Source organism: Acinonyx jubatus, chromosome B3 (genome assembly GCF_027475565.1).
Source record: "Acinonyx jubatus isolate Ajub_Pintada_27869175 chromosome B3, VMU_Ajub_asm_v1.0, whole genome shotgun sequence".
NCBI classification, from domain to species: Eukaryota; Metazoa; Chordata; class Mammalia; order Carnivora; family Felidae; genus Acinonyx; species Acinonyx jubatus.
Window position 1 is genome coordinate 9,070,840 of NC_069386.1, and position 21,536 is coordinate 9,092,375.

The following is a 21,536-nucleotide window of genomic DNA, read 5'->3' on the forward strand; positions in this document are numbered from 1 at the left end:
ACAAAGGTTTTCCCAAATGGTTTCTTCTAGAAATTTTATAGCTGTAGTTTGCAAGTTTAAACCTATTACCCATTTTATCTTTAATTTTTTTTACATTTATTTATTTTTGAGAGACAGAGAGAGACAGAGCACAAGTGGGGGAGGGGCAGAGAGAAGGAGAGACAAAATCCGAAGCAGGTTCCAGGCTCTGAGCCGTCAGCACAGAACCTGATGCGGGGCTCAAACCCACAAACCATGAGATCATGACCTGAGCCAAAGTCAGACGCTCAACTGACTAAGCCACTTAGGCGCCCCTACCCATTTTATCTTTATAGTGTGAAGTATAAGCTGAAATTCATCTTTTGTAAATAGACATCAAGTTTTTCGAGAACCATACATTAAACAGACTATTGTTTCTCCATGGAATTTGCCCATGCCAAAAATCAATTGTCCCTCCTTTATGTGCAGGTTTATTTCTCAACTTTCTATTTCATTAATCTGTCAGACTTGATATCAATACCATACTATCTTGATTATAATAAATCTTGAAATATAATATTATGAGTCCTCCAACTTTGTTCTTTTTCTAAACTGTGTTGGCTATTCTAGGTCCTTTGCATTTCCATATGAATTCTGGAATCAATCCATCAATTTGTATAAATAAAAAATTCCTCAAAATTTTGACTGGGAAGGCATTCAATCTATAAATCAATTTAAGAAAAGCTGACATCTTAACAAGATTGATGCTTCAAAGCCATTAACTCTATCTATTTATTTAGGTCTTCATAAATTTGTTTCAGGAATGTTTTATAGTTTGCATATTATAGATCTTTAACATCTTTTGTCAGATTTATTCCTAACTATTTCACATTTTTGATGCGATTGTAAACTGTATTTCAAAAGTTTTAGTTTCCAATACTTTGTTGCATTATACAAAAATGTAATTTATTTTTGTGTATTGATTTTGCATCCTGGAAACTTGATTAATAGTTCTAGTAGCCCATGTGCGTGCAGAGATTTCATCAGAATTTCTACATAATCACATCATCTTCAAATAAAGAATTGTACTTTCCCCTTACCCATCTGGATGTCCCTATTTATTTTTTCTTGTCTCATTGTCCTAACTAGAATCTCCAATACAATGTAGAATAGAAGCAGTGAAAGTGGACATTCTAGTCTTGCTTCTGATCTTAAGAGGAAAGTATTGTCTTTCACCATTTAAGTATGATGTCACCAAATGGTTTTCACAGGTGTGATTTATTGAGAAAGTTCCTTTCTGCTTCTAATTTGTTGAATTTTAATGAGGAAATGGTGTTGAATTTTGTTATGCTTTTTCTGTGTCTATCGAGATAATCATATGTTGTTGATTTTTTTTTAGTTTTTCATATGCTAAATGATATGCAATGATTTCTTGATGTGAAATCAATCTTGCATTCTTCAGATAAATTTCAATTGGCCTTCATCTTTTTATACACTGTCGATATCAATTTTGTAAACTTGAGTTAAAGGTATTTGCATTTCTATTCAAATGCAATATTGAATAGATATTGGCTGGTAGCGTTCTTTTCTTGTTACATCTTTGCCTACTTTTGGCATCAGGGTAAGCTGGCTTCATAGAATAAGTTGTAAAGTATTCCCTCTTCTTTAATTTTGTGAAACAGTTTATGTGGAATCGATAATATTTATTCTTTAAATGTTTTGTAGAATTCACCAATAAAGCCATCTGAACCAGGAATTTTCTTTGTCGGGATGATTTTAACTATTCATTCAATTCTTTTAGTAAATATAGGGCTATTTGGGTTATCTGTTTCTTCTTGAATGAGCTTTAGCAGTTTGTCAAGGAATTTTTCCATTTCATTTCAGTTGTCAAATGTATTGGCATAAAGTTGTTTGTAATAGTCCCTTATTATGCTCTTTATATCTGTACAATTTGTGGATATTTCATCTCTTATGTCTGATAATGTAATTTGTGTCTTCTCTCACTTTCTTTTTGATCAGCCTGGATAGGGATTTTATCAATTTTACTGATCTCAATGAATCTGCTTTTGACTAAATTAATCTCTCTCTCTCTCTCTCTCTCTCTCTCTCTCTCTCTCTCTCTCTCTTTTACCCATTTTGCTGATCTCTATTCTTACTTTTCTTGTTTCCTTTTTTTACTTCAGATATTGATCTTTTTCTAGTTTCTAAAGGTGGAATCTGAGGCCATTTATTAGATGGCCTTTCTTCTTTTCTAATATATACTTACAATTCTATAAATTTCCTCAAGTATGTGGCATCCCAGAGATTTTAATAGGATGTATTTCATTTTCATTCAATTCGAAGTATTTTCTATTTTCTCTTTGATTTCTTCCTTAACTCACTGTGTTCTTTAGAAGTGTGTTATTTAATTTCCAATGTTTGGGGGCTCTTTAAGAGACCCTTATTGATTTCTTTTTTTTTTTTTTACATTTATTTATTTTTGAAAGAGAGCATGAGCATGAGCATGGGAGGGATAGAGAGAGAGGGTATTGATTTCTAATTTAATTTCATCACGGTCAGGAACATACTTTATTATCACTTGAATTTTTAGAAACTTATTGTGACTGGTATCATGGCCCACAATGTTGTCTATCTTTATAAAAGGTCAATGGGCACTTGAAAAGAATCTACATTCTTCTGTTGGTAGGTATTCTATGAATATCAATTATATCACATTGGTTGATAGTGTTATCCAAATTTTCCATATACTCACTGATTTACCCTCTTCTTATTCTCTCAATTAGTGAGATACAGTTATTAAACTTTCCAACTATAACTATGGAAGTGTCTATTTCTCTCCTCAGTCATATAAGTGTTTACTTCCTTTATTCTGAAGTGCTGTTATTAAGTGCAAAAAACATTTAAGGTTTTCAAGCCTTCTTAATAAACTCACCCTTTATCATTATGAAATTACCTTCTTTATCCCTGATAATATCCTTTCCTCTGAAATCCACTTTATCTGGTTATTAGTAAAGGTACTCTAGCTTTATTTTGACTAATATTAGCTTGATGTATTTTACCTAGTTGTGTCTTTACATTAAAGTGTGTTTCTTATATGCAGCATAGACTTGAGTCTTGCTTTCTTATCGGTATGATTGCCTTTATTCTTCTGAATTCTAAATTGAGATACTTAGACATAAAGGCTATATATTAAAGACCCACAGCTAATATCATCCTCAATAGGGAAAAATTGAGAGCCTTCCCCCTAAGGTCAGAAACACGCCAAGGATGTCCATCTTACCACTGTCATTCAACATAGTGTTGGAAGTCCTAACCTCAGTAATCAGAGAACACAAAGAAGTAAAAGGCATCCAAACTGGCAAAGAGGAAGTCAAACTTTCACTCTTTGCAGATGACATAATATCCTATATGGAAAACCCAAGACTCCACCAAAAAACTGCTAGAACTCAGCAAAGTCGTAGGACATAAAACGGTTACATTTCTATACACCAATAATGAAGCAGCAGAAAGAGAAATCAAGGAATCGATCCCATTTACAATTTCACTAAAAAACATAAAATACCTAGGGATAAACCTAACCAAAGAGGTGAAAAGTCTATACACTGAAAACTATATAAATCTTATGAAAGAAATTAAAGAAGACCCAAAGAAATGGAAAAATATCCCATACTCATGGAATGGGAGAACAAATATTGTTTAAAATGTTGATACCCAAAGCAATGTATTCAATGCAATCCTTATCAAAATAACACCAGCATTCTTCACAGAGCTGGAACAAAAAAAAAAATCCTAAAATTTGGGTGGAACCAGAAAAGACCTCAAAAAGCTAAAGCAATCATGAAAAAGAAAACCAAACCTGGAGGCATCACAATTCTAGACTTCAAGCTGTATTACAAAGCTATAATCATCAAGATAGTATGGTATTGTCACAAAAACAGATGTATAAATCAATGGAACAGATAGAGAACCCAGAAATGGACCCACAAATGTATGGCCAACTAATCTTTGACAAAACAGGAAAGAATATCCAATAGAAAAAAGTCTCTTCAGCAAATGATGTTGGGAAAACTGGACAGCAACATGCAGAAGAATAAACCTGGACCACTTACTTACACCATACACAAAAATAAATTCAAAATGTATTAAAGACCTAAATGTAAGACACGAAGCCATCAAAATCCTCAAAGAGAAAACCGGCAACAACCTCTTTAACTTCAGCCGCAGCTACTTCTTACTTGACATGTCTCCAGAGCAAGGGAAACGAAAGCATAAATGAACTATTGGGATCTCATCAAAATAAAAAGCTTCTGCACAGCAAAGGAAACAATCAACAAAACTAAAGGCAACCGGCAAAATGGGAGAAGATATTTGCAAATGACATACTGATAAAGGGTTAGTATCCAAAATCTATAAAGAACTAATCAAACTCAACACCCAAAAAACAATCCAGTGAAGAAATGGGCAAAAGACATGAATAGACACTTCTTCAAAGACACCCATTCAGCTAAGAGACACATGAAAACATTCTCAACATCACGCATCATCAGGGAAATACAAATCAAAACCACAATGAGATACCATCTCACACCAGTCAGAATGGCTAACATTAACAACTCAGGCAGCAACAGATGTTGGTGAGGATGTGGAGAAAGAGGATCTCTTTTGCACTGCTGATGGGAGTGCAAACTGGTGCAGCCACTCTGGAAAACAGTATGCAGGTTCCTCAAAAAATTAAAAATAGAACTATCCTACAATCCAGCAATTGCACTACAAGGTATTTATCCAAAGGACACAGGAGTGCTGATTCAAAGGGGCACATGCATCCCAATGTTCATAGCAGCACCACAGACAATAGCCAAATATGGAAAGAGCCCAAATGTCCATTGATGGATGAATGGATAAAGAAGATGTGGTATACACACACACACACACACACACACATACACTGGAATATTATTCAATGGTCAAAAAGAACGAAACCTTGCCATTTGCAACAACATGGAAGGAACTAGAGTGTATTATGCTATGTGAAATAAGTCAGTCAGAGAAAGACAAATATGATTTCACTCATATGTGGAAGTGAAGAAACAAAACATGAACATAAAGGAAGGGAAGAAAAAATAATATAAAAACAGGGAGGGAGGCAAACCATAAGAGACTCCTAAATACAGGGAACAAACTGAGGGTTGCTGGAGGGGGAGTGGGTGGGGGGATGGGCTAGATGGGTAATAGGCATTAAGGAGGAAACTTGTTGGGATGAGCACTGGGTGTTATATGTAAATGATGAATCACTATATTCTATTCCTGAAATCATTATTACACTAACAATTGAGATATTTAGACCATTTACACCTTATTGATGTGGTTAAGTATAAGTCTACCATCTTACTATTTATTGTCTGTATGTAACCCTTGTTCCTTGATCATCTTTTCTTCTTCTTTCATCTTCTTTTGGATTAAATTGAATATTTTTATTCCATTTTATCATCTTTGTTGTCTTAGCTATAACCCTTTGTTTTTTGTTTTATTATTTTAGTGTTTGCATTAGCATACATTTTTAACTTATCACAGTCTACCTTTAAGTGTTGTTATACCAGTTCATATATTATAAGACCATTGCAAAAAAAAAAAAAAAAAACACTTTCACTTCACCTGTCCTAACTTTTGTGCTCTTATTGTTACACATTTTAACTTTACATGAAATATAAACTCCTGACTACATTGTGATTATTTGTACTGAAATACTTATCTTTTAAAGAGATTGAAATCATAAAGTAAAAATCAAATATATTTATTCATGTAGTTAATATTTCCATGTTCTCAGTCTTTTGAGTAAATAGATCTTTCACCTGGTACCATGTTCTTTCTGCATGAGGTTTTCTTTTAACATTTCCTGTCATGAGAGTCACTACCAATGAATCCTTTTAGTTTCTGTATGTTTGAAAAGTTTTATTCTGTTTGCATTTTTGAAAGATATTTTAATGGCATATAGAATTCCATACTTTAAAGACGTAGCTCAACTATTTTTTCACTTGCATTGTTTCCAAAGAGAAATCTGTTGATTCTTATCTTCATTCCCATGTGCGTGTGTCTTTTTTCAGTCATTGGTTTGGAGCAATTTGATTATGATTTGTCTTACGGTAGTTTTCTTCATGCTTCTTGTGCTTGTGGTATATTGAGCTTCTTGGATCTCTGATTTAATAGCTTTTATCATATTTAGGAAATTTAAGCCATTATTTCTTCAAATATATTTTTCTGTCTCCACATTACTCTCCTGTCCCAGGGGCTCCAATTATACATATATTAGACTGCTTGAAATTGTCACATAATTCACTGATGCTCTTTTCTTCTTTTACTTTTCCCTTTGTTTAAAAATTTTTTTTTAATTTATTCAGTTTGAGAGAGACAGAGAGTGTGATCAGGGGAGGGACAGAGAAAGAGGGAGAATCTTAAGCAGGCTCCACACTGTCAGCGCAGAGTCCATGCAGGGCTCAAACTCACAAAACTGTAAGATCATGACCTGAGCTGAAATCAAGAGTTGGTCGCTTAACTGACTGAGCCACCCAGACGCCCCTATTTTTTTTTCTTAATTTTCTTTTTTCTCTATGCTTAATTTTAGAAACTTTCTATTGCTATGTCTTCAAGTTCACTCATCTTTTCTTCTGCCAGATCTAATTGACTTAATTCAATCCAGTGTATTTACCTCTTTCACACTGTAGCTTTCATGTCTACAAGTTCATTTAGGTATTTTTTTTTATTTTTATTTTATTTTATTATTTTTGAGAGAGAGAGAGAGCAGGGGAGGGGCAGAGAGAGAATCCCAAGCATACTCCATTGGGCACAGAGCCCAATGCGGGGTTCAGTCTCATGAACTGTGAGATCATGACCTCAGCCAAAATCAAGAGTTGGATACTTAATCAGCTGAGTCATCCAGGTACCCCTCGTTTAGGTCTTTTTAAATATCTTCTGCATCTTTACTTAAACTTTAAATATATGAAAATCTGAATAGTTAGAATAACTTCTTAATGTTCTTGCCTGATAATCTTAACATCTATCTCAGTTCTAGGTGGCTTTTAATAATTTATCTCCTCACTGTGGACAGTATTCTCCTATTTATTGGCATGTCTGGTAATTTTTACTGGATTCCAAACATTGTGACTTTTACTTTCCTAGGTGCTGAATATGTTTGTGTTCCTATCATTATTCTGAAGCTTTATACTGAGACGGAGTTAAGTTTTTTAGAAACAGTTTTATCTATTCAGGTCTTGCTTTTTAAATTTGATAGACAGGACCAGAGCAGTGTTCAGTTTAGAGGTAAATACTACCCACTACTGAGGTAAGATTCTTCTGTGTATTCTACCTAATACCCCACAAATCGCTAGGTTTTGCAGTCTGCCTTGTAGAACCAAACATTATATACAGCCTTGTGTGAGCACTAGGCATTGTTCCTTCCATTCCTTTCAGGTGGATCTCCCCTAGCTTTGGGTAGTTTCCCTACAAGTATGCACTGATCAATATCCAGATGAATTCTTAAAGGAGAACCTCTGAAGTCATCCAGAGTTCTCTGTGTCTGTACAGCTCTCTTCCTTTCAGCACTCTGTCCTATAAATTCTGGGCACATTAGTGTCTCCAGACTCTCAGTCCTCCCCTTAACCCTGTCCCATCAGTGCTAAGCCATCTACCAAGTTGTATCTGGGGTCCATAGCTCTGCACTCAACCTGGAAATTCTCTAAGTCATTAACCGAGGTAATTTAAAGGTCCATTTCTCAGGGATCACTGCCCTTGGTCACCTGATGTCTCGTATCTTTAAAAACATTGTTTTATATATTTTATCTGTGGTTTGTTTTTTTCATGTAGGAAAATAAGGCTGTACCCAGTTCTTTCATATTTGCCTAAAGTAGAAGTTGTGTGCTTAGTTGGGATCATACTGAATTTTGAACCTTACTTTTTCTAGTCAGTATTTTATCATAAGCAATTGCCATTGGTATACATCATTCCTAATCTGTTTTTTGTGTGTTGCCTTAATACATAATATTATGATATATAACTATATCAGTTTTACTATAATCATCCCCTGTTATCATAGTTTTTCTGGTTATAATATTCCCAATTATAAATAATACAATGATTGATATTTTTGTGCACATCTTCATCACTGTCTTCAATGTTTCTTTTGGACAGATTTCAAGAAGTGAAAAAAATTGAGTTAATAGAAGCTTTAAAAAATATTATATACATCATCCAAATGTTCTCATGAAGGCTTTCTCAACCCACATTCCTAGGAGCATACAGGAGTGCCTGTCTTATTGAATCCTCACCAACATCATTTTTCAAAGTGTTTGCTACTCTGATGTGTGAAATTGGTGTCTTGATCTAAATTGTGTTTTCTGATTATTGGCAAGTTGAATATTTTTATGAGTGTATCAGTTTTTCTATTTTCTTTTTGTGAATTATATATTCCCATTCTCTTATTGTCTGGTAAGATATTAGGGTGTTTCAAATCAATTTGGGTGAGCTTCCTGACCTTATTTTCTTGCAATATAGTCCAGCCTTATATAAACCAACATTTTTTCATGATTTTTTTTCTTTTTTTCCTTTTGTTGTCTTTGCCTTTGTTTCTACCCCTACCAGGAAGTTCTACTTTTATAATCTTAATGTCTTAGAAACTCTTTCCCTATTTCAAACCAAAAGCTTCCTTCTCAGTGAATTCCTCCTTGCCAGTTCTGGGATAGACTAAGATCTTCCTTCTTCAAACATCCTCCCATTATAGTATTTATTATATTGGTTTACATGCTGATATGTGCATGTACTGGTAAGCTCCTTGAGGACAAGGACTATTTAATTTAATCTCGAAGCTCACACATCTCTCCTGATAATAAATACCCCCAAAACACTTATTGAATGAATAAATAGCCAATAAAGAGCAACTCATACAAACTAAAATAAGTGTTCACTTATTTCACTGGCTTTTATTAAATACTTCTTATGTACCACATGAAAGAAATTCAAACCTAACTTATAATAATTCGTTTCTTTTAAATGGCAGGATATTGTTTTCTAGCCATTTTTCTCATTGGCTCTTTTGAATATAATTAATGATATCAGGAGAGCTAATATTGCAATAGCACTACAATTGAACTTAGAAAGCCTCTGATCTGTTCCCATCCTGCAATCTCTGCCTAAATTATTAAGAGCATCTAGCTTTAGGGGAACCTGGGTGGCTCAGTTGGTTGAGCCTCTGACCAGATTTCAGCTCAGGTTATGATCCTAGGGTCTTAGGATCAAGCCCCACATCGGGCTCCATGCTGGGCATGGAAACTCCTTAAGACTCTGTCTGCCTCTGCCCCTATCTCCTGTTCATTCTTGCTCTCTTCCTCTCTTTCTCTCTCAAAATAAAAATAAAATTAAAAAATAAAAGCAGCTATCTTTAGATGACTATACATCTGCATAATGACTTCCTTTTGACCCTTTCCTTTCCAGCTAATTGAGTTGGCTTGTCACTACTAAGTGAGCACATCTCCAGGCACAGCACCCCCACAGGAAAATTAAAGTGTGTTTCCTTCCCCAATGTGCTCTATCATTTTTGGTGTCTGAGTGTGGAATCAATCCCTGAAGAATTTGGTAATGGCCTATTAGACATATCACTTTCCTCAAAGCAAAAGGTGAAGGTCACAATAGCCTCTATTGAGAGGGTCTTTTCATACCTCCCTCCAGTTCTTCAAATCTCCTCCCCCACATATTTGCAGGCAGTTTCAGTATTGTGTAGAGTGTATGATTTACAGGAACATACAAACCTCTTTACAAAAGCTCCTTGCTGAGTCAGGCTGGGCTAGAAGATTAACTTCTATGGAAAGTGAAAGTTCCTAAGTGCCTGCCTCCAGTCTCCAGGGGAATAATGTGGGTAAATCGATGAAGAGATACAGACAGTGCAGGCTTCAGCAGATAAAGATGGAAATGGAGTTTCGACAGAGAATCTCACCAGGGTGAAGTGGCACGTGTAAAGCCATCCCAGGATACGCAGGGTCCAAGATTTTCTATCTTTTTATTCAGAGCCTCTTTCCATATGATTTGATGCACCCAAAATCAGCATGTCAATAACTTTGTGTTTGCCCCCATCTCATGTCATGCTAAGGAAGAAACACCGTGCCAGACAGTGGCAGTAATATGCTTGCCAAGCCACCCAACTTTATTAATTTTTTAAGTTTATATATTTTGAGAGAGACAGAGAGAGAGCACAAGTCGGGGAGGGCAGAAAGAGAGAGAGAGAAGGACAAAGGATCCGAAACAGGCTCTGTGTTGAGAGCAGAGAGCTCGATGTGGGGTTCAAACTCATGAATCATGAGATCATGACCCAAACTGAGGTCAGATGCTTAACAGACTGAGCCACCCAGGTGCCCCAGGCCATCCTACTCTAATCAAGGACTGACCATAGACTCTCAAGACAACCTCTTATGCATGTGCTCCAAAGCACTTCCCCCTCCTCAAGTTATCTGGTCCACATTACTCAGGTGGCAGGGGGTCAGAGAGCAGGGGATCTCTCCCCAAATGGAGAGAAACAGACTAGGAGCCCTGCATGGATGGCACCACAAATCCAAGCCCATCTCAGTTACCTGGGAAGTACTTTATACATTTCAAGGAAGGCTCTCCAACGTGCATGGCCACCAAAAGCACAGGGCTCTGGTCTAAGGGCACTTCTGGATAAACACATGATGAGAATGTGTCCACACAACAGGAAGCTGGCCCATTCACAAGGCCAACACTGGGTCAGAAAGTTCCTACCGCACTGCATTGTTATTGTTACCACAAACTCACCAGCAACTAGACAACACGGTCCACCTTCTGCTGTTTTCAAATCCCCATGCCTAGCACCAAGATAGACATAGAATATTGTTGATTAAATGTTAAAAGTCCTGGCTCAGGGCATGTTTAATTTTCACTGTGCATTAGAGCATCTTAGAGAAATGAAGAATGTCCTGAAATTAGGATAGAAGACTCAGTTCAACCTCTCTGGGTTTCAGTGACCTTATCTTAAAATGAAGGCATTGGACCAGCAGATCCTTAAGGGCCTTCCAACTTTAGATCCTATGACTTGAATGTCTATGGCTGGCCCTAAGCAGGGAGAGATCACTGACTTCCCAAGAAGCTGAAAGGGATTTAAACCAACAAACCTAGTTGCCAAAGCTTAATACATGTAGGAAACTATTCATTCCACCATCAGCTAGAGGCTTGGAGTCAGATGGCAAATGTACTAATCACTCTGTCAGTAAGCTGAGCCACGGTGCACACTCCCAGTATCAGCACTTGTGGGGCTGGGGTGGAATTTTTTTGTTCCTACTCCAAGGTATTTGAGTCCAAGTGATCTGGAGCACACAGCTTCTGAACCCCTAATGTGAGTCCATGCCCTGGAGACCACAGAGTCTAATTATATTGAGTGGAGAGCAGCAAAAAGTCACAAAGCCATTAACGTGGAGGTAGGAGGAAATGAACACCCAGGGAGAAATTCAGAAACTATTTTGAGAAACAGGAAAATTTGCTTCTTTGTCTTGGTGACAAAGTAGCTGAGTCACCCAATCGCTCATAATCTCAGGGAACCCATTAGCTTTGCTTGAGTCCCCACTCATCTGTCAGATAAAGTGGAATGGTGTGATGGTTGGAGAAAGCCCAGAAGGCCTGGCTCTGGGAAAACACAGTGATTTTCAGGGGAGGAAAAAGAGGAGCAGGACATTTTTTATAGCTCATAAATTGAAGATGAAATCACCATAAAGGGCTGCCAATGAAGCAATGCCCACTAATCCTGCACTCAGGCAAAGCTCAAATGCCAGAGATGCCTGGAGATCGGGCCTTTGAAGGGAGAAGATCACCCAAAAGTGTTCTGAGCCCAGGGAACAAATGGGATGGACAACAGGAAAGTAAGTGGGAGAATTTGCTTATGGGGCTTGCTGAAGACCCATACATCCATCTCCTGCTGTCGCCAAGGTGTCTGAGCACAGGTAGAATGCACAGCCTCTGAACCCCACGGCCCCATGCCAACCCAAGCCCCCCAGGAAGCCCTGAGCCTAAAAAGTGTAAATCACAGCAGGCGAGCCCTGCTGAAAATCTGAGAGAACATTGAAGGGATGGGAATATTGGAGATGCTGTCCTCTGTGACAGTGAGACCAGCATGGTCCCAAATGACACACTTCCTGACCTCCTATGATCTTCAGAGAACTCCAGAGCAACTGAAGGTGATGGATGAAGGAACCAGCTCAGCCTGTGGACGGCCGAGTCCTCTTATTCAAGGAGTGGCACAATGATCAGGGAATACAATGAAGTTTAAGAACCAGCTTCTCTGCTGGAAAACTCAACCCATTTCTGATCAATGCTGATGCCTTTATGGAAAAGACAAGTTGGTAGCGTTTAAAGTCTTAGGTGGTATACTGATGACAGCAACTGGTAACTCAGCTTCAAAGCTTGGGTTAAACAGCATGGTGTGAGAATCCAACAGGATCAGAGGGGATGTGGCTGTGCTTTGGAAATGGCCAAGTGGATGAGCAGTGAAAATGGCCATTCTTATTGTTACCAAAACCCTTAAGCTCATTCTGGAAATGAAGGAACAAAGGAAGCACAGCTCCTAGCAGAAAGCGTCTGCTTCTGGAACAAACACAAGCTTCTCTAAGGTCACAAGATGATTCAGTCACAGACAAGCAATCCTTCTTTGCCTCAATAAATTTTTCTACTTAGTGAAACTGGACAGCACAGAGACAGCTTTGGTGCAGATAAACAAACTTGTTCACAGTAGGAACAAGTTAGCAAGAGCCAGCTCGCCCTGGCCCAGTATCATTTCTCCCTCCCTACGGCTATAAAAAGCTCCCCCATAAATGCTAAAGCCCCAACTGAATCAATCATCAAACCAAATCCTGGAAGCCTATCTGAAATACTAAGCAAAGTTTTAACATAGATGTTGCCCCTTGCGTCCATTCAAACTCAGATCAGTCCCTTCTGCCAGACTAGGTTGGTTCCCCAGACAACTGTAAGGAAGGGAGAGAAGACTCACAAGTTTTTCTTTCCCTCTAGTGAGTGAGATTGTGTTCTCTTTCAAGCTGAGGGTCACTGCTTCTCACTCTCCTAGAATGAGCTATTGCCCAGAAAGCACCTCAGTCCCTCACACAACAGCATTCTTGGAGGCCTGCCATGCCATGTCCCAGGCATGTTTAGATGTGATGGAACCATGCACGTGGAGCCAGCTGGGGATCAAGGAGGAATGGGTTCATAAATACAAGGTGTCCACTTTAATGCACATTCAGTAAATGTTGGCTTTTATTCACCACTAGATAGGTTATTCACAAAAACATTTTTTTAGTTAAAAAAATTTTTTAATGTTTATTTTTGAGAGACACACACACGGAGTATGAGTGGGGGAGGGGCAGAGAGAGGGGAGACACAGAATGTGAAGCCGGCTCCAGGCTCTGAACTGTCAGCAGAGCCCAAGACGGGGCTCAAACTCATGAACCATGAGATCATGACATGAGCCGAAGTCAGACACTTAACCGACTGAGCCATCCAGGTGCCCCCAAAACATTTTTTAATTCAATTAAGAGCCTTCCATAGTCCAGGCACTTGGGTACACCCTATACAGAACAGCAAGATAAGAGACCTTGAATTCTACCTTTAGAAAGGTTAGAATTTAGAGAGAAGAGAAGACACACAGGCCAATGTAGTACAGAGTTAAATCCGGTATGTGTTAAAGGAAAGTATGAATGAAATGTTAGAGAAGCACTGAGGGAGAAGATTCCTTCTGTCTGGTGACCTGGAGCAGTGGGCATAAGGTGGGGCCTTCAGAGTGGGGAGAATCTCTCCACTCAGTAAGGCAGCAATGCCATTCCAGCAGAAGGTCAGCCCTGAGGAGAGACTCGGGGCAGGAGGGGGCATACCACATATGAGGAGAATAGGCTAGAAACAGATGTGAGGAGGGACCAAAGGATGGAATAGATATTGGAACAGGTTCTTCATTGCTTTGAAGTCAGGAAAGACCAGGTAGAGGGCTGTAGAAGCAAACATGTTCAGGCTGGAGTGCTGGTCGTGAGGGAAGAGGTACAAGCCAGCACAAATGCATGGCAGGAAAACTATGCCAACATGGCAGGTATTTGGGAAGTGAGGAAGGCCAGGCCGGGAATAACCGCCTCCCTGGGGGTGAAGATGGGCACAAGCCACAGAGGGTTAGCAGTGCCCTGTACACCCCTTCTCTCTAGAAGGTGTGTGGTGAGTGCCTCTGTCATAAATCTCACCCTGAGTACTCTGTGGAGACAGGACTCCACTGGAGGACAGCTGCACCACTAATTTTAGGTTTGTGCTGGAGAAGTAGGGCTGGTTTAATCTCCAGGGCAGAGAGGAGTCTAAGTGACAACCCTGGGCATCGGCTTCTACAAAGGCACCCAAGGATAACTCTCCAATAGCGTGCTATCATTTGGAGGATGATACTCTGTAGGGCTATTCATGTCCTCTGACATGGTACTTTCATCCCTGTCCTGGAAGACCCCTTCAAACCCATAGGTGCTGGCATCCAAATAGAGTTGAACAGAACTCATGTGGGTACATCTTAGTTACTATTTGGGGGCATGGAGTCCATGGGAGAAGGTGGGTAGGGGCAGAAACTCGCTATTTGCGTGCTTTCCTCTGGCCCTGCTGCCTGATCTGAAGCAGCCAGCCAAGGATCCAGTAGGATTTGTATTAACAATGGTTAAGAGTGTTACGTCACAGCAAAGTTTACAAGATTTTTACACATTATGTCTTAATGTCCACAACAAACCCAGGAGGTAGGACTTGGAATTCATACTTGGAGAAATGCAAAAGCTCCATTAAGGAAGGTTAAATGAGTTGCCATGGAATCTGCTAGAATGAGGGCGACAATGCTGGTCTTCAGATTTCAGTGCCTTGGTTCTTACCTGGCTATGGGGGGCTGGGAGTAAGGCAGAAAACAAGGCAGCTGTGGGAAAGAATCCGAAAATGGAGGGAGCAGACATTTATTTAGCCTTTAGGAGGAAATAGCCATTCGATTGAAGAGAAAGACTCCCCTATCATTAAGCAAATTGCTCTACGAGTATGAGCCATTTAGACGGCAACAAAAATTTAAACAAACTTTAAGTGTTTATGATCGTCTTACATATGGTGGTTTAGAAATAAAATGCTGGAAATAAACCATGTAAGACACTCCAGTGGTGCTTTAAGAGCTAAGGCTCATGTATCAGACAGGGTTTAAATCCCAGCTCTTCCACTTAAATCCCAGCAAATCACTTAACTTCTTTCAGCTTCCATTTTTTTCCCTGTGAAATTGGGCACAGTAATAGCACCTGCCTCACAGAGAAGAGGAAAGAATCAGATGGGCTAACACCTGCTAAGAGCTCAAGACAGGGCAGGGCACATAATGAATGCCATGGTCATGATCGCCATATGGTAGAGGTTGGTCAAGAAGGCTCTTCTCTATGGAGGTTTGGTATTAATTTGGCATTTGGCTCAAGAAGGGGAAATCATTTTGCCCAGATTTTATAGAACAGACCAGAAATGCAGAATCGGCCTGAGTTCCCTGAAAGGTTCCTTTTGTCATTGCAAACATCCACCCCTGTGAATCATTTTTTTTTCCCATAGCACCTTGATCAGATCTACACCCAAATTCAACTTGCTTTGCAGAAGAAAAAGAGCAATAGACATAGCAACTTGGCATGAGGCTCTGAGAAGGGGCTTCTGTGCATTGTCACTCATCCTGCCCCAGCTTGGCCTGAACAAGGAAAACAATAAAACCTATCAGGACCCCAGAAGGGAGTCTAGTGCTATGGTTGTCTAGGAAGGCTTCTTAGAGAAGCCTTCCAAACAACATGGCACCCATTTGGCAGGAAGAGATGACTAGGTGAGACTCCTCTGTGGAAGGGCCCAGCAGCCATCCCACAGATTTTCACATAGTGTCTGGGAGGCAAGCACATACTCCGGAGCTGCCAAACAGATGAATGGAAACACCAGAAGATTAGAAGAGGGCTTGTTGATAGAAGAAAATGATCAAGTTAATGGACTTGTAACCAAAGGGTGTGTTAAGACTATAGATGTCAGCAGCAAAGGCCTACATACGATGATAAACACCACGCACATCCAAATCACACATATCTGAGTGGACTTAAATGGAAGTTTAAGATGGAAGTAAAGTACAATTACAGAAAAATCAGGAAAGTTCATCTTTTTCAGTCACTGAATTTGTGACTCTGAAGTTTTGTATTACTTGCTGAGGATCCCTTGGTAGAATTTAGTTGAATCTCACTTTGCAATACATTTGCTCTCCCGAGGTTTCTAAAGTGAGGTACATAGAACACTGACTTCCCCCCAAAACAGTGGTCTTTGAAAAAGCTCAGTTCCCTGGCCAAATCAGGTGTAAGACAAGGTGTCCTAAGGACCCATCATGGATATTTTGGATGTGTGTGGGCTTTACAAAGGCTCAGGGAAGTCTTACCATAAAGGAATCTGTGTAATTTTGTTTAACTCAGTGCCTCTCAAATATATTTGATGAGGGATTTTTTTTTTACTGAAATAGAATGTATTTCACTCTAGTAAATGCTGGCATAGAGAGCTGCAGGTCAGGATGGATGATAATGGCATTATGGTGGTGACCCAAGAGAAAAATAGTCAGGTGGAACAAGAGCCTAAGATTGATGCTGAGGTGCAGAAAATCTCCTGGCTGGGCATGGAAATGCTGCTTTGCCAAATGACCCCATATATCTCAGAAATTGGCTGAATTCTTTCTAATATTCTTTCAAGGTCCTCGCTGAGTCACTCCCATAAATGATGGATCTTAATGGTTCCGAATATCTTCTATGTGTCTAACCATCTCCCTTTTTAAGTTTGTGATTCACGCCACGCCGGCAAGCAGGGCCAGAGAGAGGGGGCTGAGTTTCATTTTCTAATCATAAAAGTACATCTCAAACCCAGCATGCAACCAAGATGGACTATGCCAATGCCCGGATCTCATATCAGAAATTTAACCGGCTGCCTCTAGAGATGCCCTGAGGAGTGTTACCTCTGCCTGCCATTTCTAGACTGTTTTTTTAAGGGATACACAAACTATGTAGAATTGCTAGGAGTAAAAGGACACTAGAAAACTTCAGGCAAAAAACATGGGCTTTTGAGTCAGAAAGATCTGTTTTCAAATCCCAGCCCTGCCATTCCTTCGCACTGTGATCTTGGATAAAGCTCTCTCCACATGGTCGTTTCCTCATCTGAGCATGAGGGTGATAACATGCTCCTTCAACGTCATTGTGAGGATGAGAAAAAATGACACATGTGGTTGGGGAGGGATGCCCATTGAGACAGCACAGTCATTGCACCATATCTGCAAGTGGGGAGTCATCATTCAACTCAACCGGAAGCACCATGAGAAGCCACGAGGCCTTCTTCATCTCTGCATCTATTACAAAGAGGGGAAAAGCACTACAAAAGTGCTCTGTACCTGATTATTTGGGTGCGCTTCTGGGTGTAAGGGGTGATGACCTTGAAAAGAAGTTCCATTGCTCCATTAATTCCCAGCATGGCTCCTGTGGTGACTGAGAAAGACCAAATCACAGTAGTTATTGAACCATCTGAACCAAGAATTCTTTTTAGCATTACAGAGTGGCCCTAAAAGATAGGGGAGATCCATTACCTTCTTTGCAAAAGGTCACTTAAAAGCAGAGAACCTTTATGTTCTTTTCATCCTTGGCTTGGAAACAAAGATCGCCTATAAAGCACACATTATTTTCTCACACTATCTCCTCAAAGGGGGCCCAAGCCATGAAGTTATGTTTTTCATTTCTGATGTCCCACTGTACTTCTCCATTGTATTCTTACTCAGAATAGTCAAGGCAAATGCCAAACAGAAGATTTTTCTGTAAGTAGATCTTTGCGTTTCAATTCAAGTCGTTTCATCCACCATCAACTTCCCACATGTTACATACATGCACACACATACAGTCATGCACACACAGGGGTATACATGCATATACACACACTGCTAGTATATCGCAAAATACTCTCTTAGACCTATTCTGCCATTGGGAGACTTCACAATGAAGAAAAGCCACGGGTGGATGGGTTAAGATTCAATCCAGCTTGGACTGACTCCTTTAAAGCTCTAAGAGGCAACCTAATAAAGAAAACAGCTCCCTTTCTTTTGCACCCTGGTTCCAAGTTCCCTGACAATTTTTGTAGTTGGATCTCCCATGACTGAGGCTAAGACTTCATGATGCCCCTATCTATTAGCATGTTAAGGGAAGAATTAATTCTTCCCCCTCTGAGGTAACTAGCCTGGGAAATTCTTGCCTTTTTGCCCAAGTGGATGGTTATGAAAATATAGTCTTAGATCTGAATAACAAGAAATAAGTAAATGGGTATTTGGTCAGATGAGGGGCTTCAGATACATATTTTGGACACAAAACATCTGGACATCACGCTCATTTCCAGTGATGCTCTGGCCCCTCTGCAACATCCCCAGTCCCTCACTTCATGCCGCTCACTTCAGGAAGGGCCCCGGTCATGTCAAAAACTAAGGGGAACCTACAAGATACAAAATGGAATCAGTTTGGCAGGGGGCAGAAGTGTCAGAGAAAGAAGGAAGGATGCTATCTTCCAAGGTGTGACTCTCTTTTCTCTTCCCTCCACTGCACTGATGTGTTGAAACCAAGACTTACAAATGCTTTGTGCTTTGGGCCAGGCTTATTCCAGGCAATATGAGTGGGAGCAAGGGGGTCATGGGGAAACAAAGAGAGAGGAACAGGGAGGCTTATCCTGGCTTGCTCCAAGCCCCAGGAAAGAAGGATAAATGAAAATCTGAGGCGGGGGGTGGGGGGGCTCTAATATAGTTCATCCCAGTACAGTCCACCAGAGAGAGACTGAGGCTGATGTCTTAGTGATTACAGAGACCGAGTGTTCCTGGAACATTCTCTATGCATATGTCCCTCCTGAGGCTGGTACAGGCAGTAACTGCCTGGATCAAAATTCAGGGATTTGGCAATCTAGGCCTGCCCATCAATCTTCCACTCTCATGGCTACTAACTCAGCCCTTTATTTCTAAACTGGGAAAACATGTTGGAGAAATCTCTTGGCAAATCATTCAGCAAAATTCCTGTATTAAGTAGAGTTAGGGAGGAAATAGTTTTAGGAGCACAGATTCTAACATAGAAGACTTTAGGCTTGGACTTGAAAGATGGGAACAATAAGAAACCACCCCCTGAGTTCTTCCTGGCTGTCTGCCTGCCCAAGGTCAGACCTCTGGCAGCTCTGTCAACATCCCCATTGGCCAGTAGAGAGCTGCTGAGGGTTCACTGGCTGTCACAGACCCATTATGGCTCCAGCCAACTTCTTCCACAGATAGGAGCTGTTTAGAAAGCTGCCTGGAACATTCAACAGTGGCTAACAATTCACCAAAGGGACAGCAATCCATCCACAGGATTCGTGAACTCTGCTCACCTCTCATCAGTGAAGTCAATGTATACAGAGTGATAGTATAATTTTGTTAAGTATCATATGAAACATTTCATTGGTACAATAAATACAGTCATAGAACATGAGACAAATGGCCAGCTCCTCATACCTACAGGCAAATCCCAGCATTTCTTTAGAGCTCCCCACTAAAATGAATTCTTCAGGATCTCTATAACCTATATATATGAGAAGAAAGCTGGATTATTCAGCCTAATAACTATTGTTCAGGAAACCAAAATGAGATACCTCAAATCTTGTGCTGCTGGCAAGTTCCAGATGGGGGTGGCAGACTTTCTGGCTGCTTATTAATGAGAGTTGCCTTTTACACAGCTCCTCACTTAGGTTTTTCTTAATTAAAGATGGACTGGTTTATATAGATCTTATTGGCCTCTCCCAAATATTCTCTGATTTTCCTGGTCAACATATGAGTGTGGGAGGAGGCTTTATCTGTGAACATGGAGTCAAGGATCTATCTTGTTTCTTCCTAGAAATACTTTCTCTTTATGGGTCCTTCATGGTTATTAATGGAATTAGCCAATGAAATATGACCCTACTAAGGATCTTAGCAGTTCTGAGGACAAAGGGAAAAGCCTCCACCTTTCCCCCTTATGTGTGTTCTTCCTATTATTTCAAAGGACTAAGGGAAAAGAGTAGAGCAGGGAAGGAAAACTAATTGAGCAAGTGCTATGTGACAAACATACCCATGAACGTCACCTCACTTATCCCATCTACCAAGTCTATGAGCTCTTATGACCACCATAATTTTATAAAAGAAGAAACCAAAGTAAACAGGTTAAATGCCCATGCCTTAGGACTCCCAAAGAATGAAGTCAAACCCAGGTCTTCCTGGATCTAAGCCATGTTCTTCCCTCTAGAGAGCATTACATCACTTTCACTGTGCAGGAAAGGGGCTCAGAAAAGAGAAATAACGTCTGTGCTCATTCTATGTGAGATAGAAGGTACAGAATCTAATCTGTTCACAGGAAGTGTCCCCATATGGAGAGTAAACATGAGTTTTAGAGTTAGAAACTCAGCCCCCAAACTTGTCTGTATAAATTCAAGCAAGTACTTCACTCTTCCAAGCTTTGTTCTCTTTTTCTTAGCTATAAAATGGTAAATGGAGATACAGGATTGTTAGGATAATCTGAAACCATCCAGATCAGGAGACAGCAAATAAATATCAAGCCGTGTGCTGGGACGCATCTAGCTACCTGAAGGACTAGGCCTAGAAGCAGTGAGAGATAAAACAAAGTAAAAGATGTTTTGCTAAAGGATGCTGTGATCAATAAGCAACTTCAGGGACACAGTAGGGAGATTTGTGATGTGAAGGGTCATTCTTGACATTGCCCTGTGCCTTAGATATGATAAGGCCTGAATGAAGTCCTATGATGTCTCCTGCCACAGGTCTTTCTCACCTTGTAGTACTAATAGAGAGGCCTAGAGGACTCTAATAAGTGGTTCCCAATGGAAAACAACACTGACATCTAACTCAGGAATGAGCTCAAGAGTTCTGCCTGGATGAGGAAAAGACAAAGAAAGAAATTCTCACCTCTACAGCTTCTAGGACAGGAGGCTCCTCATGGCTTATTGATCTTCTTGGGATGACATGTATCCTCCACCCACACCCTCCTTCCAACCCCCAGCCCTAAATGGTCTGTAAGTGTCCCGCCCAAGTCGGGAAGCCACTCCAGAAAGCTACAATTTGAGTAACTTACCACTGGAGGAGAACACACGCAGAGCCCAGAGACAGTGGAGGAGGTTCTGACTGTGAGATAGGTTCTTCCTGGCCAGAATTAACGTGACATCAAGTGCTTCCAACTCCAGTGCCTTCTGTCCAAACTTTTTATCTATGAACACAAAGCAATCCATCTTAGCTGTGTTTCCCATGAATTCTGAAGGTTATACAATGCATGAGGAACAGGAAGGCAAAGATAATAGAGGCAAGAGAATGATGACAGCCAATGAGATTTATGGATATAGCAGAAAATGCTACTAGGTATGTTCCCATTGGAACGAGATGGCTCAGAAGAGCTAAGGCAGGGTATATGCGGAGTCCATTTATTCCTCATGTAATATTTACAAGAGGCCTTGTGGATTGTGTGACT

The 21,536-nt window shown here is 40.0% G+C and overlaps 1 protein-coding gene across 4 annotated transcripts in view; it reads right to left on the reverse strand.

Annotated features, from left to right (window-relative positions):
* AGBL1 (AGBL carboxypeptidase 1) overlaps nucleotides 1–21,536 on the reverse strand; it is a 938,649-nt gene that overhangs the window by 673,059 nt on the left and 244,054 nt on the right. For all 4 annotated transcript variants that reach the window (XM_053223586.1, XM_053223587.1, XM_053223588.1 and 1 more), the window contains 2 exons: nucleotides 21,147–21,278; nucleotides 17,423–17,516 (listed from right to left, as the gene is read on the reverse strand). In XM_053223586.1, the coding sequence (XP_053079561.1) occupies nucleotides 17,423–17,516; nucleotides 21,147–21,278 (226 nt within the window). The remainder of the gene's footprint in view (nucleotides 1–17,422; nucleotides 17,517–21,146; nucleotides 21,279–21,536) is intronic.